The sequence below is a fragment of the Xenopus tropicalis genome, chromosome 9 (assembly GCF_000004195.4).
Source record: "Xenopus tropicalis strain Nigerian chromosome 9, UCB_Xtro_10.0, whole genome shotgun sequence".
Classification (NCBI taxonomy): domain Eukaryota; kingdom Metazoa; phylum Chordata; class Amphibia; order Anura; family Pipidae; genus Xenopus; species Xenopus tropicalis.
In genome coordinates, this window is record NC_030685.2 from 16,529,400 (window position 1) to 16,544,618 (window position 15,219).

A 15,219-nucleotide genomic window follows, 5' to 3' on the forward strand; every position below is an offset into this window, starting at 1 on the left:
GAGATATATTTTACAGTGTCCCAATTGTTTTGGAAATGGGGATGTCTATCCCCTCTACTATCACCTTCCCAGGTCTTAAAACCCTTCTCCTTCTTCATTTGTGCTAATACATTTTCTATTATTCACAGAATTCAGGGTTTCAGCAATGCCGCACAGTATATGACAGAGGAAACCAAACAGATGATATATAACATATTAATCAAAAGACAATTTGACGCCACCCTTGCAGTCTCAGGTAAGCAGGGAATAGTGATGCATTTATGGATAAATGTAAAGTATTTACATTAAAGAATCCATTGTGTCTAAAGGGATTCTGTCATGACTTGGCTGAGCAGGACTTGGATTTTTACTATTGGGTGCTGTTCTCATATTCACCACCAGGCGGGGCACGGGAGCATATTTAGCAATAGAGGTGCAGGGTGTTATCTTGCTACCTTCCCATTGCTCGACTGATGGGCTACTGGGGGGTAAAGGGGGGCTAAAGTTTATCAGAGCACAAGTCACATGACTCAGGGCACCTGGGAAACTAAGAGTATGTCTATCAAAATGAAATATTCTTTTTCCCTTTTGAAAAATGGATTTAAGTGCAGGATTCTGTTGGCGAAGTGATACAATTTTGTAAACACATAATAAGGTAATCATGCTTAAGTCTTTTCTGCTTGTTTGTTTTCATATTCTTTAGGTGTTATCTGCGGTGACAACATCAAGAGATCACAGGAATGGCTGGACATAAACTTTGGGGTTTTTGCTGCCTATGCTGACTATACAGATATCATGAAATGGGACACAAACTTTGCTGTTGTGAGTATACAAAAAACACACATAGGTTTAAGTGCAAATTGAGCAGTCTTTATTGGTGCACCCAGTCTCTTTAATGTACACTGCACCATACTGATTTTAACAGGAAAAGGCCTTCATCTGGTCTCAACCCAACTTAACTTTGTGCATTGGGGATTGGTTGGAAGGGTTGAACTTGATCAGTGTCGGACTGGGACCCCAGGGGCCCACCAGAAAACCTTAGACCATAGGCCCCACTCTCCAAACGTTTTTCTCCAAGTCTCTTTTATTTACATGCTAGCTTATATCCTTCCATCTATTTCTCCTCTTTGTACCCATTCAGAAATAGGGAATGACCATGAAGTAGGCCAAATGGTCAGGAGCAGGAGGGCCCACTTACACCTGGCCCCCCCGGGAGTTTTCCTGGTATCCTGATAGGCCAGTCCGACACTGAACTTGATGGACTTTGGTCTTTTTTCAACCCAACTATGTAACCATTCTTTGACGAGGAAAAGAGTTGCCCAAAGACTAAGAAATGCTTTTGATTTCTTCTAGACGGAAGTCATCACGACGCTGAGTGTCCCTCAACTAGCAGAAGTTGCTCTCCAGAATGGGAACATCAACAATGAGGAATTCGCCTGTCAGATTGTGGGAAGGCTCGAGGGGGTTCAGATTAGTGATGTATATTCGTTCTTGGACCAGTTCAACACATTGTTCCAACAGGTATCTATGCAGCCATTCTCAATTGGGTTTCGCAAGGGGAACTAGAATTGCTTTGAGCCCCAGTAGAATGTCTTTGCAACACATACATAGTATTGTTACATGTAAGTGGTCCGGATTATCTATATCCCCCGTAGACTTACAGGCACTTACAAGTCACATGTTCTTCTGGAGGCAAGCTACAGTTAGCCAGAGCTAGCACATACAGCCTGTCTGGCTTTGGAACCATCCAAATACCTATTGTGCATACCCACCATGGAAGCATCCATATATATAATAAACAAGCGCACAAAGACGCTAAGTTGAGAATATTTACACACACTCAGCACAATCGATCCTCTTTTAGTTGAAAACACCAGCAGAGATGATAAAGTTACTACAATACACACAATCAAACAAAAAAATACCCCCAAACAAGATGGGATTTGAGGTTAATGGAAGTTAATAAAGGATCTTTCTCTTTCAGATGAACATTGGTCAAATAACAAAAGCTGACGTCCAACTGAAATACCTCTCTGGCAGCATAGACATACTCAAGAGTCAGCTGGCCGCCTATTCTACCAGCCAATGGGATTTGCTGTTTTCATCCAGGCTAAAACCTTTCCTCCCCTCCATAAATGCTGACCTATTAGGCACCCTACTTAACTCAGCCAACTGTAACAGCTACCCAATCATGTAAGTGTATAAAACCCAATGATCATCATCATCATTTATTTATATAGCACCTGCAAATCGCGCAGAGCTTTACATTAATATCCAATGAACAGAGACTTTACATAAATTTAACAAAGGGTTTACAGCGTAACAATAAGATCAGAAGGCCCTAGTTGCAAGAGCTTACAATCTAAAGAGGTTTGTCAAAACATGTATTGTTCAAATGCACAAGCCTTCAAACCTTTAGCTATGTCCAACTACTTGTGCCCATTCTCCTGAACTTACCCACATATTTGCTTATAGTTAGAAATTTAGTTTGGGGCCCATTTTGTTTGTGCTAGTCTTTTTCTGGGACTGGGCCCATTTCTCAATATTCTCATTTTCATGGATGTAGAAAAAAAACTCAATTTCTCCAGATGCCAAGTTTTAAAAATGACACTTGCCATTGACTTCTACATGACTTTAGGTGGTATTTTTACTTTTGGATTTTCATTAGATTGATTGCCATGGTGGGACATGTTCAGGAACTCATTTTGAAAGTCCATACTGTACTGCCATATCATTCCCTCCTGAAATGTTGGTTTGTCTCCTTATACAGTGTGAAATATTTGAATGGCGTATATGATGTCCTATCACCTGACACCCGCAGAAGCCTTTATAACACCCTATACGCATTCCTAAATGCCAAAGTCACTTCTACAGGTAGGAGCCCCCTCAACATCATTGCTTAAACAACTAGGGTGCTCAAATCAGCCTTTTGTATTACCCTATACTGCATGATTGAGCTACGGTACTCAAGAGCCTTGACTTAAACTCATTCCTCCCTTAATATTGCAGGAAATGCTTGTGTGGCAACTGGTGAGACTAATGAGAACTGGCTCATACAATCCTTCGGCAAATTTAGTGTGTATGCCTCATATAATGCCCTTGTTACCATCCAATCCAACTTTAATGGGGTAAGTTAACTCTTTTGAAACCATTATGTTCTTCAACATCAAGAGCAGGGTAACATTTGTGAGGAGCCTTGCTAAAGGGAAAGCACCTATTCTTTTCTGCTTACAGATGGATCTGCTCAGTAACCTGTCTCCCGACCAACTTGCTGGTCTACTGCTCAGTGGAAGTGTCATGTCCAATGAGAGTAACATCAACAGTATTGCTCTGGTTCTGCAAGGGATGAGCTTCAGTCAGCTGGACTCCTTCCTAAGTAGCCTCCAGTCCTTTGCAGCTACGGTAAGTAAATGCCCATCACTTCAAATGATGAAGAAAGTGGGGATGTCTCACAAACCACAATGAGTGCTTAATACACCCACTTTGGAACAGTTTGAAAATAATGTCTATCTTGATTTATCCACAGAACAATATCGTGTCCATTGCTAATGGCCAGAGTGTTTTACTGGATGCAGTCTTTGGCACCATTGCAAACCAATTTGCCGTCTTCACCAATGAACAGTACACAGACTATTTTGGATCCAAGCTCAGCCTGTTACTTGGTGGCCTCACCGAAAGTGACATTAATCTCATTCCTAACACCATCAGCTGCCAGAATTTACAAACCATGTAAGCAGAAATAAAAAGGTGTTTGTTCTCAAATTGTCAAGTCAATGGTTCCCAAACTTTGGGGCTGGCCGCTAAGTATTTGCTTTCTTATATCTGTACCCTTTGTATGAGCTAAGGCAGTGCTGTCCAACTTCTGTGGTGTGGATAATTTAAGCCAGTTTTGACCACTCCCCTTTTTAAACCACACCCACTTGAAACCACACCCCTGTTATCACATGACCATACCCATATTAATTGTTGTAGTACAGCAAAAACCTGCCATACTCTGCCTTCCCTACCCTGCCTTTGTGTGCTTTACTCTGCCTGCCCTATGCTGCCTGTGTGCCATACTCTGCCTGCCCTACCCTGCCTGTGTGTGCCATACTCTGCCTGCCCTACCCTGCCTGTATGCCATACTCTGCCTTCCCTACCCTGCCTGTGTGCCATACTCTGCCTGCCCTATGCTGCCTGTGTGCCATACTCTGCCTGCCCTACCCTGCCTGTGTGTGCCATACTCTGCCTGCCCTACCCTGCCTGTGTATGCCATACTCTGCCTGCCCTTCCCTGCCTGTGTGTGCCATAATCTGCCTGCCCTACCCTGCCTGTGTGTGCCATAATCTGCCTGCCCTACCCTGCCTGTGTATGCCATACTCTGCCTGCCCTACCCTGCCTGTGTGTGCCATACTCTGCCTGCCCTACCCTGCCTGTGTGCGCCATACTCTGCCTGCCCTATGTTGCCTGTGTGTACCATAGTCTGTCTTTCCTACCCTGCCCTGTCCAAAGGTTAGACTTTCATGGGGAGGTCTGAACTTTAAGAGGTGCTTAAACCAGGGGTGCTCCTGCCACAAGGCAAAGTGAGAACCATGCTTCAGACGGGAGCATCTCTTACCAGATGAGGCAAAAAGCCACTCTTGGTAACTTTAAGAGAGGAATTTCTAATGACTAAACCAGAAACTTGGCTCTTCTAGTGCAGAGAGTGCAATTGTCCTCTCTGCACTAACGACGGGGACCCCCACTGGACCCCCTCTGCTGCAGGAAAGGCAAGTGCCGGGTGGTAAGGGGGGTGTCATTGCCTAAGGATGGATCACCCCTGGCTTAAGCTGAGAAAGTTTGACAACCATTGCTTTATGTCAGAATCATGCAAAACAATTGTACAGGCATAACTAGATACAACAAACAAGCTCAAATACCACTAAGAAATGAAAAAATATACAAATATATTTCAATCCATTAAAAAACTTCAGTAACCCATTAGATGTATGGCCTGATGCGTTTCATGCTTCCCCAGCACTTAATCATAGGCTCATATCGCAGGTGAAGGTGCTGATTCTGTTTAAGTCTGAGAATTATAAGTGTAAGAGACAGCAAATTGAATTTCCTAAATAGAATAACATCCCCTTTCCATCTAACCAATACAGAGTCAATAATCTGAACAACCACCGCAATGAATATCTATCCAGCATCCAACAAGAAATCTACCTGAAAATAAAGAATATACTCTTGATTCAGCAGAGAAGCAGTGGTAAGAGAGACTTCATTTTGTGCAGCTTGTTCAGATATGTTTTCCCATGGTGTATCTCAATGTTTTATTTGTCTGTCATTTTACTCTTAGGCTCAGCCTGCAGTGTTGGTGCAGCTGGGAGTGCCGGGTGGCTCCAGAACAACTTCGCTTCCTTTAGTGCCTTTGCCTCATATAATGACATTGTCACGCTTAATCCAAACTTCATCTTTGTACGTATCATGGTGAAAAATGAAAAGTTTTTGTGATGTTTATGTTAAGTCTGAAGGCCAACTACACCTCTATAGCTTAAAGGGGTTCTGTCGTGTAGTTTTTATTACTAACTTACACCGTATACATTGAAAATAAGTTAATCTACCATTTAAAGATGTATTCTTGAACCATTCTTGTAATATTGATGTGTAGGCAGTCATCTTAGGTCATTGTGCCGGATTCTGAGCTTTCAGAAGGAGCCAGCACTACACAATAGAACTGCTTTCAGATAAGCTACTGTTTCTCCTGCTTAATGTAACTGGAGAGGTCATGACTTGGGAGAGCCGGACTTGGATTTTTACTATTGAGTGTTATTCTCATATCCACCACTAGGTGGGGGCATTGGAGCATTTCTAGCAATGCAGGTGTCAGGGAGCTGCTGCCTTGCTATGTTCCCATTGTTCAGCTGAGGGGGATTGGCGGAGGTGATATCACTCAAACTTGCAGCACAGTAGTAAAGAGAGACTAAAGTTTATCAGAGCACAAGTCACATGGCTGAGGGCATTTGGGAAATTAAGAATAAAACCACCTGACTCTATTGTTAGTATAAACTGTTTGAGAGACTACTGAAATGATTGTTACTGACGTGTTCTCACTTTCTTAACAGACGGATGCCATAACTTCTCTCACAGCCGACCAGCTTGGATGGTACGCTATAATGGGAGATGCCATCAGAGACAGGGATAAGATTGCAAAGGTCATGACTGGAATTAATGCGCAGAGTCTTGGTGCATTCTTGGATGCATTTAATACGGCAGCAAAACAGGTAAAATGGTTTTCCAGAATGTGCTTGTTCTTTGAGGGACCCACCAGCAGAGCAAACATTAACGGCACATTATATACTAAGATGGTGACAAATGCTGCCCAGGAGCATTGGACAGAGGGTGTGACATGTTACATGTATATATATATATTCCAGTTTACTATGATTCTTTAATAGGCCACTTGATATGATATAAACTGTCTGATGGTTAAATATTCATTCTGGAGCTATAGTTTTCATTTAAGAGTCCCAGAGGCATCCATTTTGTATCACACCTTTGATATTTGGTAGTAGTCCCCCTTACAGTGGATGTATTTCTGATGCTGTTTTGACCAATCCTTATGAATTGTTTTTTTTTCAGAACAATATTGCTCAGCTGCCAAATGCAGAGGTCCGAAAGTTCCTCGCTGGTGAGATCTTCTGCCTCCTTGGGCCTGTTTTCTCCAAGTTCACTCTGAACGACTACAGCATCTGGTTCACAGACCGACTGGCATTTTTCATTAGCAGCCTGGATGCAAAGTCCCTTGGCTCTATCCCTACGGACATTTCCTGTGATACACTCGCCCTCCTGTAAGAACACAAATACCTTGAATTTTTATAGATATATATACAATATTGTGTTACATAGACTGAATAGTAAATGTCATACTGCATAAGGAGATGCTGCTTTTCTGTAATGTTAGGTAAACCAAACCCAGGGTGTGCTCAAGGAACCTGTATATTAATTATTGCTATATTTTCCTTTGAGAGGGGCCCAATGGTACTCATCTGCCACAAGGTTACGCCACAAGGTTCCAAGACCAGCCACAAGGGAGTTAAATTTAGTATAGACAATTCAGTATAGATTGGACAGAACAGGGATAAACATAATAGAAATATAAGCTATAATGATCTCGGTGGCTAGAATAGTGCCAACAACAAGGCGTAAACATTAGTAGTTCAAGCGATGGACATCTGGGTGGATAGAACAGTACCAACAAGGCATAAATATTAGTAGTTCAAGCAATGGACAGAACAGTACCAACAAGGCGTAAATATTAGTAGTTCAAGCGATGGACATCTGGGTGGATAGAACAGTACTAACAAGGCATAAACATTAGTAGTTCAAGTGATGGACATCTGGGTGGATAGAACAGTACCAACAAGGCATAAACATTAGTAGTTCAAGTGATGGACATCTGGGTGGATAGAACAGTACCAACAAGGCATAAATATTAGTAGTTCAAGCAATGGACAGAACAGTACCAACAAGGCGTAAATATTAGTAGTTCAAGCGATGGACATCTGGGTGGATAGAACAGTACTAACAAGGCGTAAACATTAGTAGTTCAAGTGATGGACATCTGGGTGGATAGAACAGTACCAACAAGGCATAAACATTAGTAGTTCAAGTGATGGACATCTGGGTGGATAGAACAGTACCAACAAGGCATAAACATTAGTAGTTCAAGTGATGGACATCTGGGTGGATAGAACAGTACCAACAAGGCATAAACATTAGTAGTTCAAGTGATCGACATCTGGGTGGATAGAACAGTACCAACAAGGCATAAACATTAGTAGATCAAGCAATGGACATCTGGGTGGATAGAACAATACCAACAAGACGTAAATATTAGTAGATCAAGCAATGGACATCTGGGTGGATAGAACAGTACCAACAAGGCATAAATATTAGTAGTTCAAGTGATGGACATCTGGGTGGATAGAACAGTACCAACAAGGCATAAATATTAGTAGTTCAAGTGATGGTCATATAAGTGGATAGAACAGTATCAACAAGAAATTTCCATTACTTACACAAGCCATAATCATCTAGATGGAGAGAATAGTATTAACAAGGCATAAAAATTAATAGTTCAAGCCATGGTCATCTAGATGGCCAACAGTGCCAACAAGGGACCTACTTTAGTAATACAACCCATAATCATATATATTTGCCAGGCCAATCAAGTATCATTTCCCGGTCTTCATTCATGAGGATTTGCATTTATAGCACCTTCACCCCTGCATATATGTAGGAGAAAAATACAAGGAAAATTTCAACTTTTATATAAATAGTTTAGAATGAATTTAACCTAACTTCTTCCTTGTAATGTAAAGCAGATGTCCCCAACCTTATTTACCTGTGAGCCACATTTAAATATAAAAAAAAGTTGGGGAGCAACACAAGCATGAAAAAAAAAAGTTCCTAGGGGGGTGCCGATAAGAGCTGTGATTGGTTAGTTGGTAGCCCCATGTGGAATGGCAGCCTACAGAAGGCCTTCTTTAATACTTTATTGACATTTCCAGTCCAACATTGACTAATAGTTTCCCATTCCCCCAGATGAAAAGTCCCAGAAACTTTAATCGCAGGCAATTCTGAATATGACTTGGGTCCACTTTCATCATTTTTAAAAATGGTCAGAAAACCAACAAAAATATCTTCTTGTCTTCCTTATAGGGTGGAAGTCTTTACTAACACCTCGTACATACAGAATTATGGAGCCATATATGATTTCCAGCTTTCAGTTCTTCAACAACAGAAACAAATGTCTGGTAAGATTAATACCTTGATGGACGTATGTCTTTTTTCAACCCAAGTTACTATGTTACCTTGTGTTGGAAAAGTTGGACATCAAGACAGTAATAGAATAACAGGTGTAACATGGTCTAGTTATTGTAACCCATAGCAACCAAGAAGCAGGTATGACATAACCTCCATTTTTACTCAGATGACTTCTCAAAATTACTTTTGAGGTAGAGATAGAGGTAGAATAAGGAAGAGGTAGATGTAGAATAAGGTCCTTTCAATAGTAATTATCTTGGCATTAGGGATCATTAACCTTAAGTCTTTCTCTCTAGGATTTGCTTGTACCAGCCCTGATCTGTCCAGTAGAGACTGGCTTCTTAAATACTTTGGAAAATTCACTAAAGAAGTACAATGGGATCCACTGGTGGCTTTATACCCAACATTTGATATTGTAAGTAAACGTTTTTAACCAAGGAGTCTGTGCAAAGTGGCCTACAAAATGTTGTTAAGGATACTCTAGACCAGGAAACCCCAAGCATTTTTACTTGTGACACAGATGAAATAGTGTTGGGGAGCCACACAAGTATGAAAAAAAGCTCCTTGGGGGGGCAAATAAAGGACTGTGATTGGCTATTTGGTAGCCCCATGTGGATGGTTAACCTGCAGGAGGCTCTGTCTGGAGTAAAACTGTGCTTCTATTCTTCCAAAACGTGTCTCCAAGCCAGACATTTCAAAATGGGCACCTACTTTGAGGCCACCAACATCAAAGGGGCAGTTAGCGATATGTTTCTAACGAGCCACAGGTTGGGGATCACTGCTATAGATGCTGTATTTACCAAGAGGCCAACCTACAAGAAATACTTTAGAAATAGAGGGGAGCAACTTTGGAGTTGGGGATCAAACATTCTATTGATCTGCAACTTAATTGCTTTGACCATTTTAAGTTACTTTTGGATAGGTTATCTTGGATAACTGCAAATTAAAATCACCTTTCTGCCCACAAGAGTAAGAAGTTTGTCTTCTAATCTTCCTGTTTCATTCAACTTTGCTTGTAAGGAAGGGTTTACAAATAGTTATTTTGCTAAAGAATACATCTATGGCCAACGTGTGCTCATCTAGCCTTGAGAACTGAACACAGTCAATTGGTCTATACGTATATCTATAAGTGTATCTATACAGCTAAGACTATACGCTTCCAGCTAAGCACTTCTTTTACGTGTTCTTTTCTGCAGGCCAGTGGTTTGACGCTCCTCAGTGGAAACGAGGCTGGCACGGCCATTGCATCCACCTCCATCATTAACAGTGTTTTAGGCATCAACACCGTCTACAACAATGTTGGGTCCGATATTGCCTTCCTGGATAACATGACTGAATCCATAGCATGCTTTCTAATGAAGGTAAGTGAAATTTCAGGAAAGCCTCTTTCTGAAATTGGGAGGGAGTTTATTATATTCCCACTGGAAGAAGTTCTTATGGATCCATATTGGTACAAAACCAAGCCAAATGAATAGAGTAAAGATGGAGGAAAACAAATGCACTGTTGACAAATTGGCCCAGGCTCATTGGTGACCAGGGGTACATAGTGATTAGAGCTCTCTTTAATGGACAGGAATCACTTCTGAGCCCCAAATATAATGGGGCACCACAGAAGAGAATTTAAAACAAGGTGGAATAATGTAGAGCAAGATGATGGCAGTAGAACTTCATATCTTTCTTGCCCAGCCTTGCGTGCAAAATGCAGATTTCTGTGCTTGATTTGCTCCAGATAGTTACATAGTTACATAGGGTTGAAAAAAAGACCAGAGTTCATCAAGTTCAACCCTTCCAAGTAAACCCAGCACACACAACCCACACCTACCAATCTATACACTCACATACACAAACTATATATACAACCAGTAATACTAACTGTAGATATTAGTATCACAATAGTCATAACTCATCCAGGCCCCTCTTATAGGCATTAACAGAATCTGCCATTACCCCATCACTAGGAAGGGCATTCCCCAACCTCACTGCCCTCACCGTGAGGAACCCCCTACCCAACATCCCCCGGCAGGGCATTCCCCAACCTCACTGCCCTCACCGTGAAAACCCCCTACCCAACATCCCCCGGCAGGGCATTCCCCAACCTCACTGCCCTCACCGTGAGGAACCCCCTACCCAACATCCCCCGGCAGGGCATTTCCCAACCTCACTGCCCTCACCGTGAGGAACCCCCTACGCTGCTTCAAATGGAAGCTCCATTCCTCTAATCTAAAGGGGGGGCCTCTGGTGCGTTGATCGCTTTTATGGGACATGATAGCTTAAACCAGGTACAAAACATGTAACTGGAAGGAACCAGCCAATTTTAATGACTCAATAATGGGCAGACTAGATGGACCAACCAGTTCAGTCCGTTCAGTGTTCCTGCCACTATAGGCGCTATACAAGCCTGCTTCCTATCTGCTGAGTGCCCTAAGCTTATTGTGGTGCGTTGATTGTTTTTATAGGAAAAAAGAACCCCCCCATCTGTCTATAATCCCCCCTAATGTACTTGTACAGAGTAATCATGTCCCCTCGCAAGCGCCTCTTTTCCAGAGAAAACAACCCCAACCTCGACAGTCTCACCTCATAGTTTAACCCTTCCATCCCCTTTACCAGTTTAGTTGCAGTCTCTGCACTCTCTCCATCTCATTAATATCCTTCTTAAGGGCTGGAGCCCAAAACTGCACTGCATACTCAAGGTGAGGCCTTACCAGGGACCTATAAAGGGGCAAAATTATGTTCTCATCCCTTGAGTCAATGCCCTTTTTATACAAGACAGCACTTTATTTGCTTTAGTAGCCACAGAATGACACTGCCTGGCATTAGACAACTTGCTATCTACAAAAACCCCTAGATCCTTCTCCATTAAGGATCCCCCCAACACACTACCATTTAGTAGATAGTTCACATCTATATATTCTCATTTTCTTGTCTTTTTTTTGTAGCAAGGAGCATCACTGTCAAACAATGTGAGAGATGCCATATTGATGAGAACGTTTGAAGCTCTCTTTAGTAATCCAGACACCCTCTCCGTAAGCGGCGCTCAGAGGTGGATGAATCAGATTGCCTTCTTGCTTCCCGGAATTAATGGGACCATGCTGGAAACTATTTCCATGGACATTAGCTGTCAAGTCTACGAAGTTATGTAAGTAGTCAAATACGATTTGTTGTCCAGTCTTCGACTATTCTGCCATGTCTTTTATACAAGTCCAAGGATAATCATCAACATGGCAATCAGGAGTTCAATAAATAACTTAATACCAAGCTTTAAAGGAGACATATGGGATAAAGGGAAAACCCCTAATCCTGTAGGCAATTATGAAAAATATACTGTGTTGGAGCCCCCTATAGATCCTATCACTGTGTTTGAAATGAAGAGTGGGCGTGTCCTAACGGTCCCTGCCAGAAGCACAGTAGGAGGGGGACAGCCAATCACAGCCCTGCACTCACACAAGCCAAGGCAGGCTTCAGTTCCCTATCAGGTCAGCCTAGCTGCTGATTGGTTCCTATCCTACAGAGCTGATTACGGAGGGCCGCCGGCCCCCTAGCTCATCCAGAGAATTCAGCCAGCAGGAAGTGGCACAGATGGGCGGGACTAGTGGGGGTTTTGGTGGAATTTCTCAATAAATCAGTCTGAAACACAACTTTTTTAAGCACAATCCTTCTATATCTAGAGGAGTATAATTCACTGGTACATTCATAATTTTTATAGGATGTGTCTCCTTTAAAACACACTTTTACAAAATCCATGTATAACCAGTAAAATATATGTAGGGAACAATGTACCCCCATTTTAGAATAAATAACAAGGAGTTGACTTTTTGATTTCTACCACAAGTTGGGTCAGTCGCTTCATGCCCCATAAACAGGCAAGTTGTGTGAGGTCTGTAGGGAGAGACAATGACATCTGTATGTGTTTGCAGTATTGCCTCGCTGGACAACATATACACTGTTCTGTCACCACAAAGAAGAATAGACGTGTATAATTTCGAGAAGAGTTTCCTGACAAATAAATTCACAGGAAGTGGTAAGTCAACAAAAACAGGGGAAATATCAAAAAAATCTGTGGGGTTGTGTATTACGCCTTGAGAGTTATTGTGTCTCACTTGCCTGACTAATATTCATGGTTTTGGAGGAGAAACAATTGCTGTGCCACAATAAAATGGCTTCCGAAGAAACCTATGTGGGTAATGCCATCCTTAGCAAAATGTCTGCAGAGGTTCTAGGCACCCATAGCAACCAATCAGAAGGTAGCATTGAATGGTATGCTGTAAACCGGATTGGTTGCTATACATTACTAGACCCTGGGTATAATTTTTGCTTGGTATTATTAAAGGGGAACTCCACTCAAACACAACTTGAACTTTTTGAATAGTAAACATAGTTTCAAGCAACTTTGCAATATACGTCAATTAAAAATATGCAGCCTTTTCTTGGTTTTTCATGTAATAATATGGTTTGGAACAGTTCCCTAAGCCCCGCCTCCTGTTCCCCTGCTGATATGACTGGCTATTTTGAGACTCAAATAAAATGTAACAGTAGTGGCCTGTCCTCAGCCTGCCTTCAGCCTCCATCCTCCCAATCCCACAATCCCCTGCACACGTGATGTCAGTAAGGAAAAGATCCCAGTGCAATGCATTGTGGGTTATGTAGTTCCTGCATGCTGTCTGTAAACTGTGGAGAAGTTGTTACAATTTGTAACATCAATGTTTTAGTCCCTCCTCCCCTGCCAGGATTTCAAATGATGCAGAAAGAGAAGAACTGTTTTGCAGCTGGATTTCAGCATATAAAAATGGTATTTATTCCTACTTTTTGAAGGAACAGATTACAGGGATAGGTATATTAGGGGTTTTCTGGGGCTCAACTTTTGATTCGGAGGCCGGAGTTCCCCTTTATATTAACCAATCCCATATTGGCCTGAATAACTGAGTAAGCTGGGGGCTGATTTATCGATAGTTGAGAGAGTTATTATCCATTATTATCCAATAACAAACAGCATTTCTCTTGTAGATCAAGATTTTTTATATATTTTCATCAGTATTTTTTCAGTCAGAAAATTGTATGAGCTCAGGATCTGCTGAGATCCATTGCAACCAAATCATCATTGGTTTGAGTGAAATTCTTTCTATCACTCAATTTAATTCTCCAATAGCAAATTATTTCCATGACTGGGGGGGAAAAAACAACTTTGGGGGACACAATGCTTGGTGAGACTAAAGCAAACCTTCTATGGCTCTATGAAAGTGAGCTGTTTTAAAGGATAAGTAAACCTTTTCAATAAGTAAAAATGAGTGAGAGTGCTATTCTAAGCACTTTTGCAATTTACATTCATTATTTATTTTTTATTATAAGATATTAAGGGTTAATGTATTGTTAATATGAATGCATTTTGATAGAACAGCGCCGCCTGCTGGTCACTTTGAACTGACGTAGTCAAGGAAGTAGTCGAGGAGAAAGAAAGAGGGACGATCTGATGTTCTTCTGGGTAGGGAAATCATTAGAAACCTCAGACAACTTTTCTCATATCTACCGAACCAGAAGAACATCAGACCAGCCCTCTTTCTTTCTCCTCGACTACTTCCTCGACTACGTCCTCGACTACTTCATGTTGGGAAAGTGACCAGCAGGTGGCGCTGTTGTAACCAAATGCATTCATATTAACTGCACTTTAACCCTTAATATCTTGGAATTCTGAAGCATTCTAAATCCGCTATGACAAGTAGGACCATATATTATACTATATATATATATATATTTCTCTTGCCAGATATTCCATGCTCCTCCGGTTCACCAGACCAGTACAAATGGCTGCTTTCAAATATGGGCCGATTCTGCGAACAATCAACCTATAATGACACTCTATTATATTATCCAAATCTCGATGAAGTAAGTTACAACAGATATTGCGTCCTGTCCTAGGACCTGACCTGATTGTGGATTGAAAGGTCCTAATGGAAGACATTTACTTTCTTTTGTTCATTTGTTTTCTCATTTCTCTTTTTTCCTGATAATAATGTATGGGGGTCTAAATGTGATGAACTCACCCACCTTACTTGTCTCTGGGTATGATATAGTAGGAATGGCTCAGTGGATCTGATATGAGAGTTGCATCTAGACCCTGAAAACCTTGCACCATTTGTAACTATATTCACCCCATATTCACCCCATTTCCCCCCCAGTCTTGGTCCCGCTGGTCCCTTTGGCATCTCTTTGTTTGCATGATGGAATGTTCTTTATGCTGATAGAAGTATTCCTTACCTTCTCCTATGTAACTCATCAAGCTCAGCTAATACTATATAATATTGTACAGGTATAGGACCCCTTATCCAGAATGCTCGGGACCAAGGGTATTCCGGATAAGAGGTCTTTCCGTAATTTGGATCCCCCATACCTTAAGTCTACTAAAAAATCAATAAAACATTAATTAAACCTAATAGGATTGTTCTGCCCCAATAAGGG

General features: G+C 41.6%; 1 protein-coding gene across 1 annotated transcript in view; it reads left to right on the forward strand.

Annotated features, from left to right (window-relative positions):
* LOC101733326 overlaps window positions 1–15,134 on the forward strand; it is a 58,073-nt gene extending 42,939 nt beyond the window's left edge. Inside the window, exons 37-54 of the mRNA XM_031893419.1 lie at window positions 129–235; window positions 683–801; window positions 1,333–1,500; window positions 1,964–2,172; window positions 2,750–2,853; window positions 2,989–3,107; window positions 3,214–3,381; window positions 3,506–3,708; window positions 5,106–5,209; window positions 5,300–5,418; window positions 6,066–6,224; window positions 6,583–6,791; window positions 8,665–8,759; window positions 9,066–9,184; window positions 9,966–10,130; window positions 11,706–11,905; window positions 12,684–12,787; window positions 14,528–15,134. Coding sequence (XP_031749279.1) covers window positions 129–235; window positions 683–801; window positions 1,333–1,500; window positions 1,964–2,172; window positions 2,750–2,853; window positions 2,989–3,107; window positions 3,214–3,381; window positions 3,506–3,708; window positions 5,106–5,209; window positions 5,300–5,418; window positions 6,066–6,224; window positions 6,583–6,791; window positions 8,665–8,759; window positions 9,066–9,184; window positions 9,966–10,130; window positions 11,706–11,905; window positions 12,684–12,787; window positions 14,528–14,679 — 2,623 coding nt within the window. The 3' untranslated portion in view covers window positions 14,680–15,134. The remainder of the gene's footprint in view (window positions 1–128; window positions 236–682; window positions 802–1,332; window positions 1,501–1,963; window positions 2,173–2,749; window positions 2,854–2,988; window positions 3,108–3,213; window positions 3,382–3,505; window positions 3,709–5,105; window positions 5,210–5,299; window positions 5,419–6,065; window positions 6,225–6,582; window positions 6,792–8,664; window positions 8,760–9,065; window positions 9,185–9,965; window positions 10,131–11,705; window positions 11,906–12,683; window positions 12,788–14,527) is intronic.
* Window positions 15,135–15,219: the final 85 nt, after the last annotated feature.